At 40.1% G+C, this 23326-nt stretch overlaps 1 protein-coding gene across 2 annotated transcripts in view; it reads left to right on the forward strand.

The window, feature by feature from the left end:
* pdzrn3b (PDZ domain containing RING finger 3b) overlaps nt 1-23326 on the forward strand; it is a 140651-nt gene that overhangs the window by 5676 nt on the left and 111649 nt on the right. The window contains exons 2-3 of one of the 2 annotated variants that reach the window (XM_084727634.1): nt 5023-5109; nt 9666-9773. In XM_084727634.1, coding sequence (XP_084583760.1) covers nt 5023-5109; nt 9666-9773 — 195 coding nt within the window. The remainder of the gene's footprint in view (nt 1-5022; nt 5110-9665; nt 9774-23326) is intronic. The other variant, XM_084727643.1, reaches the window with a different exon arrangement.

A 23326-nucleotide genomic window follows, 5' to 3' on the forward strand; every position in this document is an offset into this window, starting at 1 on the left:
CTGTCAAAGAGGGAATATAGGCCCATCATGATGAGTAACCTACTTTAGTTTTAGTCTCCGTCACGCCTCGGCTTAGGCGTCCTGAGCCAGATGGAGGATTTTAATGTCTTCTTTTAATATCCAGGCAGCGACTGTGAGGGAGATCAGGGCGACCTGGCTATGTGGAATAACTGACTGGAGTTTCCAATAATAGTCCTAACACTATTTAAACTTCTTCAGTGAGTCAGCAAGACCAATAAAACAAAGCAAAAACAAAAAGCTCGGATCTCGCTCTGGTTCACTTCAGGGCTGTTAGAATGGTTGTCACATTTTCCATTCAGCTTTAAGATCTCTGTTTTGAACCGAGCTCCTCTTTAGCTGTTCCGGATGATAGTGTTTGTGCTACTTGATGCGATAAAGAGCGTCTATCAAAATCACAAGACGGCAAACAGATTGAGCCTCCATTGAATTGGATTTGAGTAATCATGGGCTCAATCTGATAAGACTAATTGTGGTCTAATTTTAAAGCATGAATCTATGAGATAATTTAACAGAGTAATGTAGCCCATTAGTTATCTCGAACACATGGGTGTCAATTGAATATGGCAGAGATCCCATTAATTAAAGTTATCCAGAAGTTGCTGAAAATGTGTATGTTAGTTTAAAGTAACCCTCAAAAAATGGGATTGATTAGCCTGCTGCTTCCTGTGTATACATACCATAATAATCTTCTAATTCAGAGGTTTTTAAAGTGGGAGGCAGGCCTCCCCAGGGGGTCTCAAAAAGAGTTTCAGGGGAGGCTTAGTGAATGGAAGTGAAATAATATTACATTAATTATCAAAGGGAACTCGCATAGAATAGCCTAAATGTGTGTGATTTGGTTAAAGAGATAAATCAGAGATACCGCATCCCGTAGAGTCAGAAATGAATTAATGCCTTTGGACAAGTTTTTTTTGCTACTTTGTACTTGCTTGAGTCTGAAGTTATGTGAAAAAGCAATGATTGATCTCATAGACGTCCAGGAAATTGAGCTAAACCAAGCAAGTAAATGAAAAGGGGGGAGTCTTTATCTGAGGGGGGGACCACGGTGTCAGACCTTGAAAACCCCCTTTCTAGATGTTCTGAAATCTACCAATCAACATGTTCTACACTCTGAAATGCCTAGCACACTCTCAAAATTCATTTTAGTCATTTTACCTGTTACATTTATGTATTTATATATTGTGATGCTCTGTGCAACTTTCAGTCAAGTCTTTTATCCACCATCGTTTGATCCCATTAGAACTGTGCCACGAATTACAGATATGATGTTTATCACCTTAAAAGATAATTTTTACCAGTCAAGAAAGTTGCAGTTTATGAAGATTCGCTGTCCCTTGTAACGTTAGCTTACCCCAAGTGTTTTATTCAGCGACTCCTGGTCCTTTTATTAGCTGTGAGGACAAAGAACAAGTAGGTGAATACGTCCTGATACAAACCACACAGGATTCCCCGTTACCTAAGTCCTTATGAATTCTCCTTTCCATGACCTCATGATGGATGGTTTTCCTTTAATGTTGAACAAAATTGGACATTGTCATTTTTTGACTTTTCGACCATAGCCCTCGTCTCACGCTGGAACCACACCCCCGTCTCCTGTTTGAAAGTCCTGTATCTGAACCACCCATCCACCCCAACCTTTCCCTGTGCAGTCTCTCTCGCTCTTCATACCATGTTTGTCCATATTACTTTGAAAGTTGTGCTGACTGTCAAGAAAAATATTGACAATTTGATCTATGCACATGGACCTATGACTTTTTCACGAGCTGCTGTGATACTAGCCTGTACGACCAGGTCACTGAGTTTCTTCTTCTTGATCACGAGCCAAAAGCCTGTGAATCAGTTTGTTCCTTCATTCTGCATTATAAACCGTACAGTATAATTAGATGCACGAGGCAGACGGAGGGGAAGCTGTTTGATTGAGGACAGGCTCGGAAAGTGTGACTGGTGCTGAGGTGAAGGCTCACCGTGAGTGTGCCAAGTCAAAAGCGAGCAGCAGACTAAAGTTTCACTGCCAGTTTGCTCTCTTTCCTCCTGAGCTGTTCTTCTTTTTCCATTAAAGTTAATGCTAAACGTTTGTTTACTTGACATAGCTTCCATGCCCCCCCCCCCCCACCTCCACCAAATGATGTCAGTCAGTGTGATCATGTTTTGCATTTTTAGTGGTAAGGTATTTTTTTTTATCACCCAGGCATACCTAATGTTTTAGTAAATACTCAACCTCCTGAAGAGATTCACTTAATTTCTTTGGGATTAGAGCTTTGCTAGAGTGGTCGCAGATGTGGAAAAAGTGCTCCTTAATTACTGCGAGTTCACTTTAATGGCTCTTGCAGACAAAATGTAAAAACACCTTTAAAATGCATCCAATTTGTTTTGAGGTTTGTGGCAGAGTCGCTATAGTAGATGGAACAGTTACTTTTTTTTTTTTTACTTTAAAGGGACAGTTCACCCCAAAATTCAAAAATACTTACATTTCATTTCCTCTGGCCTGTAGTATAGAGATATCTGCCTTCTCTCCAGTATAATGGTTATACAGGTTCCTAAACTATGCAACTCATACCAACATTATATAGATGGTTAAATAGCACTACAGGTAAGAAGAAAAAATATGTATTTTCGATTTGGGGGTGAACTGTCCCTTTAATTTGTCAAATTTGTCTCTCTCAATTCAGCTCAGTTTTCTCTTAATGGCCAACTGTCTCCTTGTTGACAGTAACGGCTGTAGTGACTATAATTCGGAAGCATGTGTTGCTAATGCTGCTGTGACATGGTGCAGGAGCACACATTCCTGAATGGCCTGACATGCACATGATGGTCTTTTTAGCCTATATGGCAGTCAGGACACTGTACATGCCAATAATATCTGCTTTATATTTAGTCTCCCTCTGTGTCACGGCATACTGGAGTGGCAGCTGAAATTATGCTACCTCATAACTCCCCGCTAAGACCCGCTTAAAAAAACAGATTAAGAGCTGACTCTGCGAGTTTCTCGGAGGTTTTCATGTCATGTTGCCACTGAGTAAGAGGTCCTCTGGTGTATTAGTTTACACAGGACAACAGTTTGTGGGAGGGGAGGGCTGCTGGCTCTTTGAACCATGGTCACCTCTGGTCTTTGGACTTGCTAAACCTCTGAGAATGTTGAAGGTTAGGCCTGAACAATTTGAGGAAGGATATTCAGTTACATTTTTTGAAGTTAAATTAAACTCTAGGCCTATTTAATTACAGTTTCAAACAAAAGGATTTGTACTAAGCGAAATGATGAAAAATAATAGAACAGAAATAGAAAACCCTTTTTCACAGCAGCCATTTTAAAATGAAATAGTAAGCACAGGTGTTACCAATGATACTAATTAAGGTTACATTCCAATAAGGTTAAAGAGAGTCACAGTGTTGCTATTATGCATTTTGGCTCACTTGAAAGGTTCTGCTACACTAAATGGAACAGGCCCTTAACTAGTGTCATTGGTCTACCGTTCTATTTCATATCAATATGGCTGCCATGAAAAACGTCTATTGGAGAAAAGTACAATTTGAAGTTTTTTATAGAATAACTGAACAGTTTAGCCTACACAGATGAAGATATTACTTTAGCAGTATACACATGACATAACTCACTAACATTCAGATATAATTATGACCTTAAGCAGTGGTGTTCTGTTTTTATTAATAACAACCGTACAGTAGTAATTACAAACTCATGGTAAGCCGAGCCCACCATGTTTGACTAACAAGCCATAATGATACTGTTGACAGCCCAGCACTGTAGCTGCTTAAGCTAACGTTAGCTTCACAGACTTGCAGAGTCCTGGAGGTCAAGAGTCAGAATTTTTTGTGTGATAATTTTAACATATGTATGGTGCGCTTTAAAAGTTTAAAAATGAGATTATTAACAATGCTGTGTTTCATTTAGACTCAACAAGTACTGAGCTAACATCTGTTAGCTAACATGTAACCTGCCTTGCCTATGATGTTTATTTAGGAAAAAAGAAAGACTCATCACTTTCTTTGTCTTTTTATGTGATGAGCTTTGTTATCTTTAGATGATACTATCTTGGCCAAATGTAAATAGCTCAGAGAACAGTCAATAACAACTTGGTGTCTTTAGTGCCTTGGCTTCAGTTAGCTACAGCTCTGAGTAGAATATGCTAGCAACAGTTGTCATTAGCTGGTGAAATCAACAGCTGTGTGTAAAACTTTAATTTCCCACTAGAGCAAACAAAACATTTGATACAGAAAATGGTGCATGGGGTGATAAAGATAATCTGCCCTTAATTAACTCACAATATTACAATAATAATAAGCTGTTGAGCAATAATACTGAACAGGACTAGTGTTAATTACATATTTATTTTATTTTTGTTCTGTTCTCAGTGTACCTCTCTATAGTTGGTTCGTATAAGTATATGTTAAATTATTTAATTTAATTTAAATAATTACATTTATTTAATTCTCTTCTCATGGCTGATAAGATTTCATGTTTTTGTATTTTAAAAAGAAATTTGTATAACTTGCAGTTAATTATCGGAATAATAAATGCTAATATAAATTTCATATTATTGGCCTATAATTTATCAGCCCCAGTATTTCTCGTGCATCCCTATAATTTGGATTTTAAGACTCAAAGTTTGCTGTTTCAAACTGGGATTTTGATATAAAGTCAATTAAATGTTCACCCCTTGTAGGGAAGATGGGAAATCAGAGGTGCCATTAAGCCAGACTGTTCAGTGTTACACTTTAGCATCACTCCTTAATGTGCAGAGGAGGTATCATTAACTTTATTTTACCCCTACACCTTGTTATATTTGTGATTTTATGTGTTTGAGCCCCTCTGTTAGCTGCTAATAAGCCAGATAATTTGTTGGTATTTTTTTTTTCAGCTCTGTTCTTCCTCTTTAAGTACCCAGTTTAATCATTCTGTCGCTCACCTGGAGTCAGTAATGGATTATTATGAATAACCTCATGCCATCTCTTCTGTTCACGTGTCTCTCCTCTGTCTGTCTGTAGGAAGGCGAGACTAAAAGCGTGACGGTTGTCCTTCTTCGTGAGGGCGGATCTCTGGGTTTTAACATCATAGGAGGAAGGCCATGCGCGGTAGGTTGAAAGCCGAGCGTCTCTCGGAGGTTTCATCCCCCCCCCCCCCCCTCCCGGTGATCAGCCAAGAGTCGTATGGCAACCCAGGAATGAATAGCACATACTCGAAGCACCACAGGCTTTCTCTGCACTGACTGACACAGCTTAGACAGTCATGCATGTGTTTTCTAGTCTGCGGATAGATGGACCGCATCTATCAAGTTTTATTGTGTTTATATATTGGTCTGGTTTAGCGGATTTGGCATCACAGATTAAAAAAACTATAATTACTTTTATGAGAGTTAAATCTGGGATTATGGCTTTGACCGCAGTTGTTTTGTCTCTAATTGAGGGGATTTTGGTGGTGAGGTAAACACAGAGGAGAGGAAAGGGTCTTTTTATCCCGGCCTGAACCTTTCACAGCCACCATGTTTTCTGCCTGGAGGCTGCGATGTGAAAGTCATTAATGATGCCACACGCTCTCGCTGAGTGAAGGGTTGAAAATATCTCAACACTGGTTACAACTCTATCTTTCATACATGGAGTTCCGATTGAAATTGTGTAACCTGCACACTGCAAAGACAGCCCGACTGAAAAGAAGCTGAATATTCTTAAATATAATCACTTGCCTTGTTTTAAGCAAAAAAGTCTGCCAAAGGGGTAAGCCAATTTTGCTTGGATAGAATTCTTCATTTATTTAAGAAATACTTACCTAAAATGAGAAATTTGGTCTCTTCATTGAGCTGACTTTAGCTTAATTTAAGATTTACAGTTTATAATAATACACATTTATTTATTTAACAGAATATTTTGTTTTCTTGTTAAGAAAATATACCATAAACTGAGATTAATAATTAGCAAAAAAGCTTACAATCAGGCACAATTTCATTAAAATTAATGTTAAGACTTTGTCTTAAATTAAAACCAGAAGCATTCTTTTTTTTACCTTCTTTAGTTAAGGAAGAACTGACAACACTGAGTCGATCATTCAGGTTTAGATTTATGTATTTATTTAAAAGGGTCAGAGCACGTTAATAAACATCAGTGTAGAATACAAGATGCAAATATGTTCACGTTAGCAAGAATGCTAATTTACATCCATAGTCCCAAGGCAAGTAACAGGAAACGAACCAAAAAAAAGACTGATATACTATAATACATTAAAAACATCACATTAAATCTGCACGTGTGATTAAAACAAACATAATGATCACCCCACAAGGTCTACACCGTAGAAATAGTTTATATACAAACACATTCAAAAACGTGCATGTGTATGGTCACCAAAACCAGGTGTGTTGACCCGCCCAGGACAGTCCAAGACACAAGAAGCAGCACACTGTACAATAACGTGAGACAAAGAACATGAATATGATGATGCTAAACTCTGACTTGGACTGAAACTTGGTGCGGTGTAGTTGCTGGGTACAGTAGTTTTTCATATTTCCTTATCTGATTATGATGATGCTTGCAGGACGTGACTGTATCACAACCAAACACGTCGCTGCACTGTGACTCATTAGTTTGTGTTTAATAACTACGATGAGTTCTGCCGTCTGTCATGCATTTTTCAAACGGGTCATGTTAAACTATAATGTGTTAATGAGCCGTGCAGTTTTTGTTCAGCATGGTCATTTGTATTTTGCTGTGTGTGTGTGTGTGTGTGTGTGTGTGTGTGTGTGTGTGTGTGTGTGTGTGTGTGTGTGTGTAGACCAGAGCACAGTTCTCTTAATCATGTGAGATGTGAAGCAGCAGGACTGATGCACTCACACTCATTGAGGATGATTAAAATATAAATTGTAAGATTTTTAAATTGAGAAGATGTGGAAATGATCTTACTCACCACTGTTTGAGCTTTTTATTGGTTAAATATAGCTGAATATTAGCTGTAATATCTTATTAAAATAGAGTTAGATATATTTTCTTAAAATAAGATTACTTTTCTAATACAAAATTTGCTTGACAAGATTATTTTTCTTTTTAGACAAAAAATGTAACTTATTTTGTAGAAAGAAAGCTTTTTATAATCTCCTGAAATTCCTTTTCTGTGGTGTATCTGTTTCACCGGGACTGCACTCGACTGTTGCAGGGCTTGTTTTTCCACAGCCACAGTGACGCACTCTCCTGTAGCGACATACAGCACTTTATCACAGTAAAACTTTTTATAGCGGGAAACTATAAAAAGATCCACACATAAAAAGCTGTGTTTTTTACCCCGAGCCCATGGTCTCGTAGATTTGCAACCTTTCTCGTTCTCGTGACAGAACCATGTATCAAACTCAACCATAAGAGAGCAGAGATAATACTTGGCTTTTGCTTTCACTGCTAGCCTCAAATCAGCAGTCTGTGTAAGAAGCTATTCATTAAAATGGAAATAGCTAATATCCCCGTAGCTTTTGACACACGTGTTTCATGTGGCTGTTATTCTGGCAGGGCTCGGGAAGAGCAATCAGCTGCCAGGTTTTGTGGTCTCGAGAAGAGTTTGTCTACAACTCTCAAAAGATAGGGGTAGTTGGGAGGCGGGGTGAAGCTGTAAGGCAAAGCAGCAAGCTTGTCGAAAAATGTGTAGCAAAGAGTAGCCGTGTTAACACTGCACATGATGGCCCAAAGAGGATGGAAGCAGACCAGAAATTATTAATTAGACTGTGCACTGTGACTACTGAGGTTTCTTTAAGTAGCCCATTAAATTGTAGTGGTGTTGCAGAGCTCAGCAGGCCTGTAGAACACGCTTCATGTGGCTTTAAAGAGAGTGCTAAGAGAGATGTTAGCGGCACGTTTTATTTTATTTTTTTTAAAGCCAGCCCTGACTCTGGGGTCATGGCCACAGTTAGTTGTAGGCAACCTCATGTCCATCCAGCGTGTCAACATGCCCTTTTTCCAGGACAGGTTCACCCCTCCAGGCTAGGGAGGCTTCTCAAGTTAAAGCTGCCTGTTAAATCCAAACTCAAGGCCAGGGTTAAAGGGTCTGTTTGCCCAAATTACAAACAGACATATTTCACACGTTTCCTGTAACTCAACAGGTATCTACCTTTCAGATATTTTTGGTTTCATGTGTCCAGATTTACAGATATCCACCTCTGAAAATGCAGCTTTAGTTTAAAAACCATTGTCAAGTGAAATCTGTGAATAATTGAAGTTACTGGCAGAGGTGTGGACTTGTCACATGACTTGGACTCAAGTCAGAAGTCACAAATTTCATGACTTCAGACAAGGCTTGACAAGATCAAAAAAGACTTGTAACTCGACATCACAACAATGATATAGGACTTCGCCGAGACTTATTTTCCTTCCCCCAAGTCCAAAGATTTATTATTTGTGTGACACAAATCTGTTAATTTCCCTTCATATCCTGAATCGTTGATGTTGATGTTAATGCCCCAGGTCCACTTTGTTTTGAACTGATCAGACATCATCCAATCAAGTTGCAGGAGAGAACCATGAGGAACTAACACTGTGATACTGAATACCAGTGGGAAATAATGATGCCAGAGGTAATTTTTTTGCGTACAAAAACTACAAGGTGGTCAGCAAAAATGAATTGCTATATGTGTGGGTTGAAAATTACAGACTTTTATTAGAAAAAAATTTGATACTGGCACTGGTGCCAATACCTTGACTTTGATACTGGTTCCTGAGCGATACTTTTCACAACACCAAATCCATTCTAATGTAAAGAAAATTACATTACGCATTACGTTACAATTACTCATTTTATAGGAAGAAGCTGTTCAGAGACCTGGTGGTAAAATTAAAACAACGATGCCTGTTCCTGGGCATGACATAATGTTTTTTCCTGTATGCCTCTACGACTTGGAACAGGAGACAGCCAATCACCAGCATCATTAGATTGTGGTGTAAGCATGCTGTATGCCCCAATGATACTCCTTGGGTGTCAAGTGTGAAGTTGCATCAATTTGAGGCTAATATTATCATAGTTAGTGAGCTAGTGCTTAGGTAACGTTAGCTTAATAGCTAAATAACTTTGTAAATCAATGAGGTTGGAAACTCATTGTCACAGTGTGACTTGTTTGGGATGTGACTTGGCTCTTGGCAGTCTTGATTTAGGACTGGAATGCAAAGACTTACTTGTGACTTGTAAAAGAATGACTTGGTCCCACCCGCGGTAACTGGCAAATGAACCCTGCAAAGGCATGCTGCTTTTCAGTTCCATTCTCTCACAATATGTCAGTGTTTTGGGCAGCCCAAACTAAATACATTCCATTTTATTGAGGTGGCAGCAGAAGTTTCAGAGGGGGATATCTGAAAAACCCTGGCATGAAAAACTGAGACTGTCTGAGTGTTTTTTTTTTTTTACCGCCCTGGTGATAAAATGTGTTTTTTGTTATATGGGTGAACTGAATCCTAAACTTATTTGATTGATGTTGGCAAACCATGTGAATGTCTGCATGGTGTTACCAGGGCTTTTAAGTAGTTTGTTCCTGACACCTCTTTTGTTTATATGTCAGCACTAAATTTATTTATTATTTGTCACAGATTTGTACAGTACTGTTCTCCTCAACAATCTGAACACTGTGTCTTTGGTATTCTCCAGACAATAACTGCAGTTTATTCCACAGGATGACAATGACAGCACTTCGAACGAAGGGATCTTTGTATCCAAGATCGTGGAGAAAGGTCCAGCGGACAAGGAGGGAGGCCTTCAGATCCATGACAGAATAATAGAGGTACGTGTCCTACGCTGACTGTAGTGTTTCATACGCAGAAGGGAAAAAAAACAGAAGTTGATGTAGTGTAAATGGTGAAGTTGGATTATGTGACAGCTGCTGTCTGCCCCATAAAGATGACGACAGCGAGGAAGCACGAAACCATCACTCAATATTTATGTTCCTGCGACTTCTGAAAATTAAACTGTGACTGAAAGCGGTAAATGTGACACACCGAATGAGCATTTACATTTTGGGCTTTTATTTCAGCTCAAGGAAGTAAATCCTGCAGACAGCTAAAGTTTCAACATATACTTGTACCAATCAACACTCAGGCGAAGACTTTGTTAAGTGGGGCATCACTGCAGATAGACGGAGATAAACCTGAGGCGAGGCTGTCTGTCTTTGGTTTATTGCGGAGTGAGAAAGAGCCCAGTGTTCGCTTCCTTTAACTGACAAATCCCTTATGACAGAACTGCCATGTAGCATCCTCCTCTCGCCTTTAAACAGAATCTCGTGTGGAAAGGCCAGCTCACCCCGAGGTCAACTCGAGGGATGCGTTGAAAAACTCAACAACACAAAGGTTGCTTTTACAGAGCAGTTGTCAACCAGAATCTTCACACAATGGCTGCATTGAAGGGGGAGGTTTGTGTGGATTACGAGTGTGTATTACCGCGTGCCGCAAGATGACAAATATGGTTTGTCGCAGGCTTTATTGTCAAACCTCAGTGAAATTGCCCCAGAGCATTCTGACCAGCGCATTGCTCACAGAGATGTTTGTGGAAAGTGTTTACAAGAAAAGAAGACTCCCACATCTGGACTGTGTTGATCACTCTATCCTGCCATTCATGCAGTCAGGACAAAAAGGCCTCAAGTTGTCTGGCACAAGCCTCACGTTTTTGTTCTAAATAATGTGGTTGCAAGTACGGCAACACCGCAGCTATGATGTGACATGTTAGTCTTCACTCATAATCTCTTTAAGTAATGCAATTGAGTGACCATGGAGGCAAACCAGGCAGTAAATGGTAATGACGAGGAGAAAAGGAAGAAAAAAAAAGCCCTAATGAAGACCTGTAGTGGTTGAAACATGTTGACCTTTTACAACCCAGTTCCAAAAAAGTTTGGCTGTTGTGTAAAACAGAATGCAATGATTTGCAAAAGTGGTTAGACCTATATTCAGTTGAAAACAATAAACTTATAGTTCAAACTAATTAATTTTCTAATTTTTTGTAAATATACACTCATTCTGAATTTATCAGCCCAATGGGTGTGTGCGCCCACCGCTGGATGAGGGTGCAACACGGAGTAGCAGCTGTCACTCTGCAGACCATTACATTAGCAAAATAAAGTGACAAAAATCCAGCAGGCGATCCAGCCCATCGTCGATAGGGCGATAGATTTGTCCAGTTGCCCAACCCTAAATGGCGCCTCTATGCAATGGGCGCTACCACACCCCCGTACATCACAGATGCTGACTTTTGAAGTTAGTGCTGGAAGCAGCCTCTCTTGTTGCCCCTGTCCTAACTGTTTTGAAATCTGTTTCAGAGATCAAACCCAGAATGAGGGTTATTTACAAAAAACAATAGTTTATCCAATTGAACATTATATTTCTTCTTCTTACATGTCTTTGCAAGTCTAAAATGATTTCTACATCATTGCATTCTGTTTTTATTTATGATTTATGCAATGTCCCAGATCTTTTAGAATTAGAGTTGGCAATGATTTAGACACTATAATAAAAGCTTTTTCAATTTTTCTTTTCTACGTCATTACCATTTATTTTTTTGGCGGGCCTGGATTGCCTTCCTGATTACCTTGTTTTTCCCCATTTTCCAAGAGCAACCAGTCATCGTTTTTCAACACAATCAAGTGTCAGAAAGCTCTCAGAAACTTGAGATTTGTCTCTAGATCCACTAACAAAGAGCAGGTTGAACCAGTGATTCTCTCAGATGATGAGCGAAGAGAGATTAGCTCATGTGTCACGTGAACATCTACGAGCCGAGCCAAAGCGTGCGCTTTTGCCTGCATCTGCAGTGTCTGTTTTTATGAGCTTTTGTGCATGTGCTTTCCTGTGTGTGTGCGTGTGTGTGTGTGTGTGAAAGCTGGGGAATCATGTTAATGGGCCAGATGTTGCTGTATTTGGTTACTTGAGAAGATATCTTGTGTAGGATTTCGTGTTGAGATAGCCGTTCACCCTTTATCGGAGAGGGTACAGATTTTGCTTTAGGATAATGCTGCACTTGTGTTTGTCTTGTTTACGAGCTATTGTGGATGAAGTCATGGAATCTCTCCAGCGAGGAGAACATATGAGCAGAGAGGACGCCAAGAGCCTAAGGAGGTAGCGAAGCACCCTATTAAGTGACCCTTTTCTTTTCAAGAGGTGAAGGATTACTCGACAAAACGCAACAAAATAAATCATTCAGCCATTGAGAAAAAGAAGTGTACAGGCAGTTCAGAGTTGCTGTTCCACATTATCGCTTTTCATCGGTTGGGAAACCTGATAGTGGAGGTGGTTCATGTTTCCGAGGCTCCCTCTTTGTTAGCTGGTTTAAGCAAAAAAGTTCTATGTCATGATTTTTCAGACCACAATAAGAAACGCAACGTCACAGCGGCGTGTTTGCAATTGTGTGGGTTGCATCTTTGACCTCGGGTGATTGCGTCTGTGAACTCTGCAGTCTACAGTGGTGAATCAAAGGAATTTAATACCAGAGCGCCCAAAGGCAGTTTCATGTTCGTGTTTTGAACTTGTGGGTTGAAAAACAACAGCTCGTAACTCTGTCCTATTTAGCATCCTGTGTGGGATGTGCAGCGCGTTAGAAAAGGCAGAAGCCTTCGAATCTGGTTTCTCATCACACCTCTCAGGAAGCAAACACTGTCTGACATCAGTGGCTTCTACACATATCTACTGATGATCCTTGCAGGGAAGCTATTTTGGAAAGTACACTAGATACATTTAAATGGACATTTCGCTCCCAAATCAAAAATACATATTTTTCCTCGGGGCTGTAGTGCTATTTATCCATCCAGATTTTCTTCTGTGTGAGTTGCAGAATTTTGGATATATCAGCCGTAGAGATATCTGCTTTCTCTCCAATATAATGGGACTAAATGGTGCTCAGCTTGTGGTGCTGAAAGCACCCAAAAAATAGACAGACATGTGAAAAATCTGAAACCAGTGTCTCTTTCCAAAAATCACGACCAGGTTGCTCAAGATAATCCATAGACCTTGTTGTGAGCCGTTTCATGTGGGAACTATTTTCTTTTGATTTAGAAAGAAGGTGGTTCTGGCAGATTCTAAAGTAGTTCTGGTAGATTCTACTGCAGAAAGTAAGTAGTTCTGAAAGTAGAAACTACTCACAACAAGTGCGGATTATCTGGAGAAACCGGGTTATGATTTTCTTTTTGGTGCTTTGAGCACCACAGGCCAAGTGATACTTTGTTCCATTATATTTGAAGAAAGGCAGACAATTTACAGCCAATATCTCCAGAACTGCTGTTTTAATGACACTGTAGGTGCTTTTAGAATGATATAAAGCTTTTTTACTGTGATTAGGTTTACAGCCAACTTTACTCAATAAATCTGATTATTTGTAAAATTCATCTATTAATCTTACAGGCGGCTCAAAAGTTTTTTTGAACTCAAGGTGATGTTTTCAAATTGCTTTTGAAGACATATTTTTACTTTTCAAATGAGCTTTTGTGAGACTAACAGCCCAAAACCCGAAGATATTCAATTTCCAATATTAAAAAAGAAACACAGCAAATCCTGAGAGGCTCAAACAGCAAATGTTTGGGATTTTTGCTTGACAACAGACTTAGATGATAAAATTATTAACAAAACCACTGTGAATTTTCTGTTGACAACATTCTGCCAAGCAAATAATCAAGTTCACATGGAAAATGGAATAAACATTCACATTTATTGTTGGATTTATTATCGATTTATTTTGCAAAGTCTCTGCAAAGACACTGCAGTTCAAGTCTGGATTACAAAGCTTCCGAGAAGGATATAATCTCACCAGAGCCGGAACTGTAGGCGGCAGACTGCCAGCCCACGAGAATATGTTGCCTTTTCACTGCTGTAAGGAAAAAATCCATACCTTCACAGCCTTAGTTGAAGCTGAAACGTGTCTGTCAGTTTAAACTTTTCAGATTTACCTTGAAGGTGCAAGCGCCAACATTTCTTAACATTCTGTCAACCACCTGCTTGTCAGCCATTCTTTCACTTTACTTTGTTTTAAAGCTGCATTGACTGATTTTTTTTTTTCAACATTTATTGGTAGTGGAACAAACTGGAGACAAAATACTCAGTTACAGTTGCTTGTTTACACATTCAGCAGACATGGAGCAACATTAGCATTCATTTGAAGCTCCTTTGAGCTCGCCTTTGGTTGTTGATCTTGCTAAATATGCCACTGTTACCTCTTTTCCACCAGATTAGCTCAGGTTCTTGAACCGGTTCCATTGAAGATTCCTGGAACCTTTTTAGTTGAACCATTGAACTCAAGGATGCCTCAACAACACTGGGCGTGGCACAATGCACAGTGACCTATAGAATATGACACGCCAACCTTGGTTTGTTCTGTAAGTCACTTTCTGACTTTGTCTGTTGGTTGTTGCTGGGCAGATAGTGTGTAGTGGGTTTATCTAAACTCCAATGGGAAACGTAAGTAAACGAAAAGTTGATTAGAGGGGAGTTGTGGGCCAGTAAAACAGAACGACGAGCTAAAAGAGGCTGAAATGGTAATGGTGAAGCTAATTCTCAGGAGTTTGCCACATAAGCGACCAGGGTTTGGAAACCTGCTGCACCTTGTGCAAGAAAACACAGAAATTAGGAACTCTGGGTAAAGAGGTTTTGGAAGTCAGAGAACATAAATCTGCCTTAAAGCAAACTTATTCTCATTGGTAGTGTCACCAAAGTGCGGTTCCAGTGACCTCTGGACACCATCACACTTTTTTCCCAGTGTGAATGTGAAAGTAGGTCTTGAATTGCATTCATAGTGGTCTTAATATGTTTTAAAAAGTCTTAAATTTAACTTGTTGAGACCTGCAGAAATCCTGTTTGCACGTAGTCATTTGATCTACTTTTAATGTAAAAAATATTGACAAGTTTCGTCAGTTATGTGAGATTTGTTGCATCACTAACCTCGTTTTCCACTACACTGGAAAGGAAAATGTTTGCCTTTCTCTCCAACGTATGAAAATCTGCCTTACAAGCACACAGAGGTGATCTTTTTGACAGCCATCCACAAGGCATAGCATAACGCTGCTATGGAGATGAGCCGCTCTGTAAAAGGACAATCACATTACATCGAGCAGTGAAAAGCGCGTTCACCTGAGGAGGCAGAGAACCGCGGCCGCCGAGCTGTTTTCTCTGCCCGTGCTAAGGTGTTAGTTCCAGTAAGTCTATATGGATGTAACATGTACATGATGATCCACGGCTCGTCCTTCTATAACAGGCTCTTAGCGGGGGAGTGTGATGGCAGATGGCTGTCCTCTAACTGAGCTACAGGCTGGTATGAATCAGCACATGAATGCCTCCTTGTTCAGCCAGACATTTTTCTCATAAAAACCTCGAGCTGTGTTTGCTTTCGCTAGCCCCTCCGCAAGCTGAAAAATCTTAGCACTCTGGTAAGGATCTGCCTGTGTTTGCCGCTGGGATTTGATGAATAAGTTTTGATTCAGTGTTGCAGTGGGATTGGTCTGGTGTGGAGGGCTCTGCTCTGCAATCCTGGCTTACTCTTAGCTGATTGATTGTGTACTTAGGTCTTATTTAGAAAATGCTTACATGTTTACCCTGTTTTTTATTCTTCACTGTCACTTCACATTGAGCAACTCTAGCAAGAGTTAGCTGCTGTGTAAATTTCCTACAAAAGTGACCTTCCACTTTCTTCAAGCCTCTTTTGCTTGTGCAACACGACTAAGCCAATGTCACAATCCCGGAATGGCCGTGGCTGAGCTCCCCAGAGTGGAGGGGATGTTTTCTGTGTGGGCTTGCGAGTGTGAAAATAGGAAGAGAATGGAGACGCCTGGGCTGCTGTTGTAAATGTCGCCTTGTAAATCCTCAGCAAACATTCTTAGGTCGCAGAGGGTGAACAGCAACAACTACTTTAAAATAAACTGACATTGGGAGAAGCCAGTTCTAATATGGAGGACGAGGCTGTGTGTGTGTGTTTGTGGGGTGGGGGGGGGGGGGGGGGGGGGGTGCAGGAATGTCTCCCATCTAAGACAATGTTTGTATAAATATATACACTGGATGTCATTTGAATCGAAAAAGTGGAGATGGCAAGGCTGAAATTCAACAGAACAACCTTTCAGTTCGGTGTCGACCGCTCGGCACAACGAGGTGTCTTTAAACCCAAAAATAGCAGGCATGTTTGTGCTGGCACAGTTTTGTAACAGATGATGAAAGTTGGATAAGCTGGCGGTTACCCTTGTTCATTTACCCTGTTTGAGATGCATAATGTATTTTAGCGTGATTAGCTCCAAGAAGAAGAAGAGCAGGAGAAACGTGGTGGTGAGATGCCAGGGGTCACAATCAAAGCGTGTCTGAAATGCAAAGTAGGCTGCTCTAAATACCCGTCATGAGACTTTGTAACTCACTACACCTAGATCAGCTTTATTGTGTTTGACAACCTGTTCCCATGACCATATTGCTACAGCTTATACTAATTATTAAAGAATTGATGGGCTTTTGGCCTTGTGGCTGAAGTTAACTTCACTGTCCATGTTAAAAACTTGAAGAAAAAAAAGTTTATCTCATTAACACTGAAAAACAAGAGTGTTGAAGAGTATTTTTTTTTCATGTTGAAAATGAAGTTGAAATGTTGAGAATAATGATGAACTTTCAGTATTAATGCCAGGCTTAGAAAAACATAAATCACTGGAGTAAGATTTGCTTTTTCCATTTTCTTAGAACTGGGTTGTGATGTTAAAAAGTTAAAACACCATTTCACTGAAGTCAAAGTGGTATTTCGACTATTCTTAACATTTTGATCTAATTTTTGACACTTCAACTCTATTTCCAATAGTTCAGCTTTATTGTTAACATTTCAACTTTGTTCTCAACATGTCAAATTTATCCATAAGAAGTTGCAGTTATTCTCAACATTTCGACTGAACTCTCAGCGTCTCAGCTTTATTGTTACGTTTTTATTGTTCCTTTTTTTTAACATTTAGAGTTTATTCTTGGCATTTTGACTTCATTCTCAACATTTCGACTTCCTGAATATTTTGACCTTATTCTCAGCTTTTCAACTTTATTCACAACACTTCAGCGATATTCTTAACATTATGACTTAATTTTTGACATTTCAACTTTATTTTCAGTAGTTCAACTTTACTAACAAGTCACATTTATTCTCAACATTTCAACTGAACTCTCAATGTCTCAACTTTATTGTCACATTTAGTCTCTTTTAACATTTATAGTTTACTCTCATAATTTCAACTTAACTCTTGACATTTCAGCTTTATGTGCAACATTTTTGGCTTCATTCAAAATGCAAAAAGAAAACACTTTCTCCTCTGATTTTTTTTTTCTTATGCCTGAGCCTAATACTGAAAGTTCATCTTCATTCTCTGCATATGGACTTAATTCTCAAAAAATGCTAAATTAAAAAAAAAAAAATCCTCCATATTTTTTTCACTTATGCCTGGCCCTAACAGTCTTTCATGCAAGAGTAATTTCATGTCTGTATTTAAAATATAGAAGTGTGACAGTCTTAAAGGCAGCACATCTGCACTTTCTTACTTGTCACTAGTTATATGAGTTGCGAGGTTACCCACAGTGAGCCACTAAACACCTCCAACCTCCCCACAGTTACTTAAGTATCAAGTCACAGGGCCAGAGACAGCTTAAAACCCAGCCAGATAGCACTTAGCAGTGACTGACAGAAATGTGAAGTGAGCTGTGTTGGGGGCGGGTCAGGAGCACGCACGTCAATGAGCCTTTAGTCCTTATTGGTGTCCGGGCCACCGTCCAAGGCGAGAAGGAATGAGATATTTGAACAGTTTTTTTGAAGGAATTGGAAGCAAAACGCTGCTGCCTTTTGCTGCAAATTAGCTGCGTCACTTTTTCCTTTAATACATACCAGATATTATTATGATCCCTGGAAGGGCTGCGATGACAAAAAGCTTAGTTTCATTATAGTTAATTCAGTAAGTGTGCAGTAAAGTTCTTTATGTACTTTATGGCATGTTGTACAACTCTGATCTCAAGTGTAATTGTACTCCGGCACTTTCAGTGTGTGTGAGCTCTGACTGAAACTGAATACTTGACTTATGCTTTCATTGAATCTGACACCAGCGTTCGTGTCCTAGGGTGTAGTAAGCATGTCATCAGTCCTACAGGAGACAAAATGTCAGATTACACCTGAACTGCGTGATTGGCCACTGTCACTAATAAGTTGTTGCAGCACATGGCATCCCGAGCAGGACATGTGCCAACAGTTCCTCAGGCGTTATTTCTGACCCCGAGGGCTATGCGGAACAGACATAGAAGCTATTTCCCTAAGGGGGATCACATGTTGTTTGGCATTCTGAGGCAAGAAGCAGGCCTTTGTCAGGCTCTTTATTGGATTTCGGCCCCTGTGCAGGCAGTGTGTTTATTCCCCAGATGGGCGAGCCCAATGTGGCCCCGCTCTGTTTCTCCTGTCTGGCCCTATAGACAGGATGAATCCACCCCAGGCTAAAGCGGGCCAATCCTAGCAGCGAGCCACATTCCTGTGCCCCGTGGTCCAGCTGAGGCAGGAGCAGGACATTAAATCAAATCTAACTTTAAAGAGTCCATAATCAGCTTCTGGTGGTAGCCGCTGCCCTATGCAGAGCTGGTTTTAAGAAGTGAGGACAAGCACACCTTTGTTTTCCAACGGCGGACGAACGTAAAAAAAAAAAAAATTAAGTTATGGAGTCGTCTCAGTCTAGAGATGGTGTGAGGTGAGCTCGAACCAGAAGGCTGCTTTTGTCTCTGTGTCTCACCACACACAGAATATTGTATTTTCCACTCAGCTTAAACAGCTTGTGTCCTCAAAGGCGGGCCGACGCTTGATGATTTTTGTGGAGACGTACAGTCTGGGCCTACTGTAAATGTGTTTGCTCTGCTCCGACACGGTCTCGGCGGAGCTCGTGGGTTAATTTATGGCCCCTAAAAGGTTTAAAGGGGGGCAGAAATAGACAGGTGTAATTAAGGCTAATTTTCCTGCCAATCAATCACAGACCTTGTGTAAATGGATCAGTAACAATCGGCTCAAGTTGCTCTGCCAGCTGCTTCTCATGTCGGCCCCTGACCCCCAAACAGAGACTGCCCACCGACTCCTAATTAACTACCCTCAATTAAACCCTAATAGGCTGATTAACAGACCCTTAGTTGTGCTGTAATGGCCCATCGTTTCCTCCCAGTGCCCCTCTGAAATGCATCCCGACTGCAGCATGTTAATCACCACCCACTCTCTCTCTGCCTCTCTCTATCTCTGGTCCCACTAAGCTCTTTCTCCCTCATTATATCGCTCTCATTATCTCTCTGTAGCAGGGAGTGCGTTTCCATCTGGTTGAATTCCTGAGACAAAAAGTTTGAAGCCATTTTTAGATAAATAAATTGATAGATTGAATCACAGTCAAATAAAATGTAATTAAAGCTACCTCGAGGAGTTTTTAACCGGTTATGTAACGGCCTCAATTTATTACTGATGCGTCTATGTGACCCACACAAGTTAACAAGACCGTCCGTGAGAAGATCTGCTTTTTCTATGTAGTTATTTTTAATGGCTGCCACCAGGTCGGATCCTCTGTGAAATCAGATGAAATGAGCCTGTGTTTACATTTTCCCAAGCAAAGAAGAAGCGGGGGGGGGGGGGTTATTTATTTTTATTTTATTTTTGATGTTATATTTGGGGCTATGGCAGAGGAAACTTTCCCGCTTCTGTCCCCAGAGGCCTCCCAAATCAACTAAATATGAATATTTCTTAGTAGCTTTAACACATACACACATTTAGTAAAAGTATATGATCTGAAGATTTACAGAAAATTTCCTTGGAATTTGTACAAAACTAGACCAAACAGTAATTTTGCCATGTTACAAAGTCAAAGTCACAATAATTACACCAAAGAAATATTTACAATAACTCAGAAAAACCAATGGTTGTTTGGTTTCTCTCAGAAGATAGCAGAAATTAAATATATAATTTTGTTTTCAATAGTCCATAACCACCTGGAAATAAGAATTGTTGTGTTTTCACTAACGTAGAAGTTTTTTATATCTACTGAGGGTGTGGGGCTGCTTCCATGGACGCCGCCAGGTTGCATAGCCATGTTTCTACAGAACGGACAAACCAAAAACTGGCTCAAGATAGGGGCTGTCATGTTTTGTGCTAGTTTTTAGCAACCACCACAGTTGTGCTATAAGCTAGGAAGGGGAGGGTGACACGGGGTGTTTGCAGTCTCCAAGGTCACCACTAAATGCCACAAAATCCCACACGCTGGTCCTTTGAGTTCATTCTTTACCTTGGAAACAGCATTTGACGAAACAGTCTTACCTCAAAGGTCCGTTTAGTAACTGTTCTAGAGATTTTGATTATATTACATGATCTACAGCAGCAGTTTGCTAAATTTTCATGAAAATAAACGATTCAGAATTTTCCATTTTTACTGAGCTATTTAAGAACTTCTTTTCCATGTTGGCTACAATGTGAACAACTTTGAAAGCACCAGAGCAGCTATTAAATGGACCTTGAGATGAGATTCTTTTATCATTTATAGAGCTGTCAAGTTGTCATGTTAATATAAGTGAGACACAAGACTCAGGCTTCAGTCACACATTTATTTTAAATAGACTCGACAAAAAAAAACTCCACTTGGACTTTTTCACTTGGACTTTAGCCTTTTAATTTGAAAACTCTCGATACTGTCCCCCAAGCCCAAAGATTGAAAAGTATGTCTGCATTTAACTGCCCTGATCAACTTTATTTGAAAGACAACAGAATCCAATCAACCATTAAGAAGTAATGTTACACTGCTGAGCTCCTGTGTGAAAGAAAATGATACCAAAGATAATTTGTTTGTGTGGGCCAATGATAAAAAAAAATCCCAATTCCATTTGACATTTGAAATTGCACAAAGAACAGTAAGTCGAGGCTGTGTTGTTAGAATGGGATAACATTTAGTGAAAAGTGCATTATGACTTGTTTAGGACTAGAAACTCAAATTTTAGGACTTTGAACTCGACTCTAGACTTCCCGACTCAAAGACTTGAGACTTGCTTGTAACTTGCAAACCAAGGACTTGGAATTTGGGAATGGAATTGTCATGTCGTCAGATTCCTAAACCATTGCTATATATGTTTAAGATAAAAATATATCTACACATATCTGTCTGCCAAAGTGACAACAATTTGTCCACATACCAAGAAGCCCAGTGTGTGTGGCTGAGAAACTCTACCGCAGTTAAATATGTGCGTCAGTACTGCAGTCTAGCCCTACATCACTCTTGTGTTCAGCTGCACCAAAAATAGCACAACATGTCAATGCAGCTTTGTCAATTTTTGAGATGATCACAGTCGGAATCTCACAAGGGAACAAAACAGAAATGGGAAACAGTGGCACAATCCTAAAACCATCAGCTTAATGAAAGTGTTGACAGATTTCGCTAAATGTATGCTCCATTGTGTCGACCACAGTTTAAAACTCTGTGTCGCTGCGTTTAAGAAGCTGTAAATCTCTCTGCCGCCGAGGAGCCAGAAATCTTGAAGGCGTTTCTTACTCGTCTCTGTCTGAGCTTCAGGGACAGTCAGCAGAAATGTCTCCAGACTGTAAAACACTTCACCATGGTGGTTTTTGTCAAATAAACCAAGGGTGCTTAACATCAGGCCTGTATAGAGTAGTTTATTCCACTTAGAGCTGATAGATAAAGGCATTATGGCAAACATAAAAACTAAATGGGGACTGGTGATTGAGGGAACGCTCCATGCAGAGAAATCAATTAAGTGGAGAAACAGCCTGCCAAGCCTCAGCAGTCGACTTAAACATAAATCACAAGATGTTGACATGAATGCTGCGTTGTTTGTAGATTTTTTATTGTCACATTTTATAGGAAACTTCTTCTTTTTATAGAAATTCAGCTGAACAATACCCACTGTTCTGTCTCTTTTGACACAACAACTGGATTCTCGTGAGTCTGTTTTATGGCCAGTTATGATGATACATGCAGGGACTTTCCTGTTTTATTATAACACAGATTCCATCTCTCGCTCGTTGGCGGCAGACACTGTACACGTGTATTTGTTTCTATGGAAATGGCTATAGGCTGACAGTGATTTAAACATGGGTTTGTGTGGCATTGTGTGATCCAACATTGGTCCCTGAGCAGATTATAGGCTATAGATTTCCCTCATCAATCAAAATGCCAGAGTACGCTTGTCTTCATCTCATATGGAACCATTACAGTTGTTGCTCCAGTGAGATGATGAAGTGGACTTCATTTCTTTTCCCACAGCTCAGTATGACTTTAATCTCAACTCGCTGTTAATCATATGAAGGAGGCCGGACTCTCTTTTTTTGCAGAGTGACATCACCAGTGCAACAGAAAAGTTGCCAAATTCAAGACTTTTTTATGCTTCTTTAATTATGTCCGTGATTAAAGGGATAGTTGTGATTGTTTGAGGTGATAGTAGGTGTATTACATGCAGCAGGTACCTGTACGTCTCCAGTTTGGAGAAGCAGAGAGGGACACCAGCATGGAAGCTAAGCAACGTACTTCTGTGGACAGAGTCAACAACAAAAACACATTTAGCCACTTAACAAAGATCCGCCAGAAAAAAATATCAATATCAGCTTAAGGAAACTACCATTATATAAATCAGGTATCACCAAACCAACCAAACTCCATAGGTGAAATTGGTTATTTTACTTTGAAGAATATGAGAGTTGCTGGTCCACTGCTGCCTCGATTTCTTAGTTTGTTTGTGTTATTGTGTGATTTCAGTGAATCCAAAATGTTCTTCTAAGACGCAAAAGTACACAATAACACAGGCGTACTAGTGGTAGATGAGATGAGTTCAGCGAGGTAAAATAACATATTTTGCCTCTTGAGCGATATTTGGCTTATATGATGGCGGTTTCCCGTTAAAAAGGCTGTATGACGGCAACCTAATGTGGTGACAACATTTCAAAATTAGCATACACTTAAACCTCTATTTTTTTTTAGGTGACTGAAATACCTTTTGTTCCTGACTCTTGTTTAGCTTCCATGCTATTGCCTCTCTGTGCCTGTCCAAACTGGGGGTGTGCTAACAGGCAACCACACATCAAATAATCTGAAATGTCCCTTTCAGGTCTCAACATCTTCTTTTCTTCACTTTGTCGGATCGGGGCTTCTAAAATCACGTTTCTTCAGAGCTTAAGAAGGTGCAAGACTAAAAAATGGATGCAGGGTCAGAGCTTATCATTCTAGCGTTAATGCTGGCTGCTTCCCAGGATTCAGGCGCAGTACATTCTCAGGGAGGTGAGGGGACGTGCCTCAGGTTGCTGCCTTCACTGTAGAGCGGGCGCTGACGGCGACACGGCTCATGATGAATGTGGCGC

This window comes from Lutjanus erythropterus, chromosome 2 (genome assembly GCF_056507025.1).
Source record: "Lutjanus erythropterus isolate fLutEry1 chromosome 2, fLutEry1.hap2, whole genome shotgun sequence".
NCBI classification, from domain to species: Eukaryota; Metazoa; Chordata; class Actinopteri; order Lutjaniformes; family Lutjanidae; genus Lutjanus; species Lutjanus erythropterus.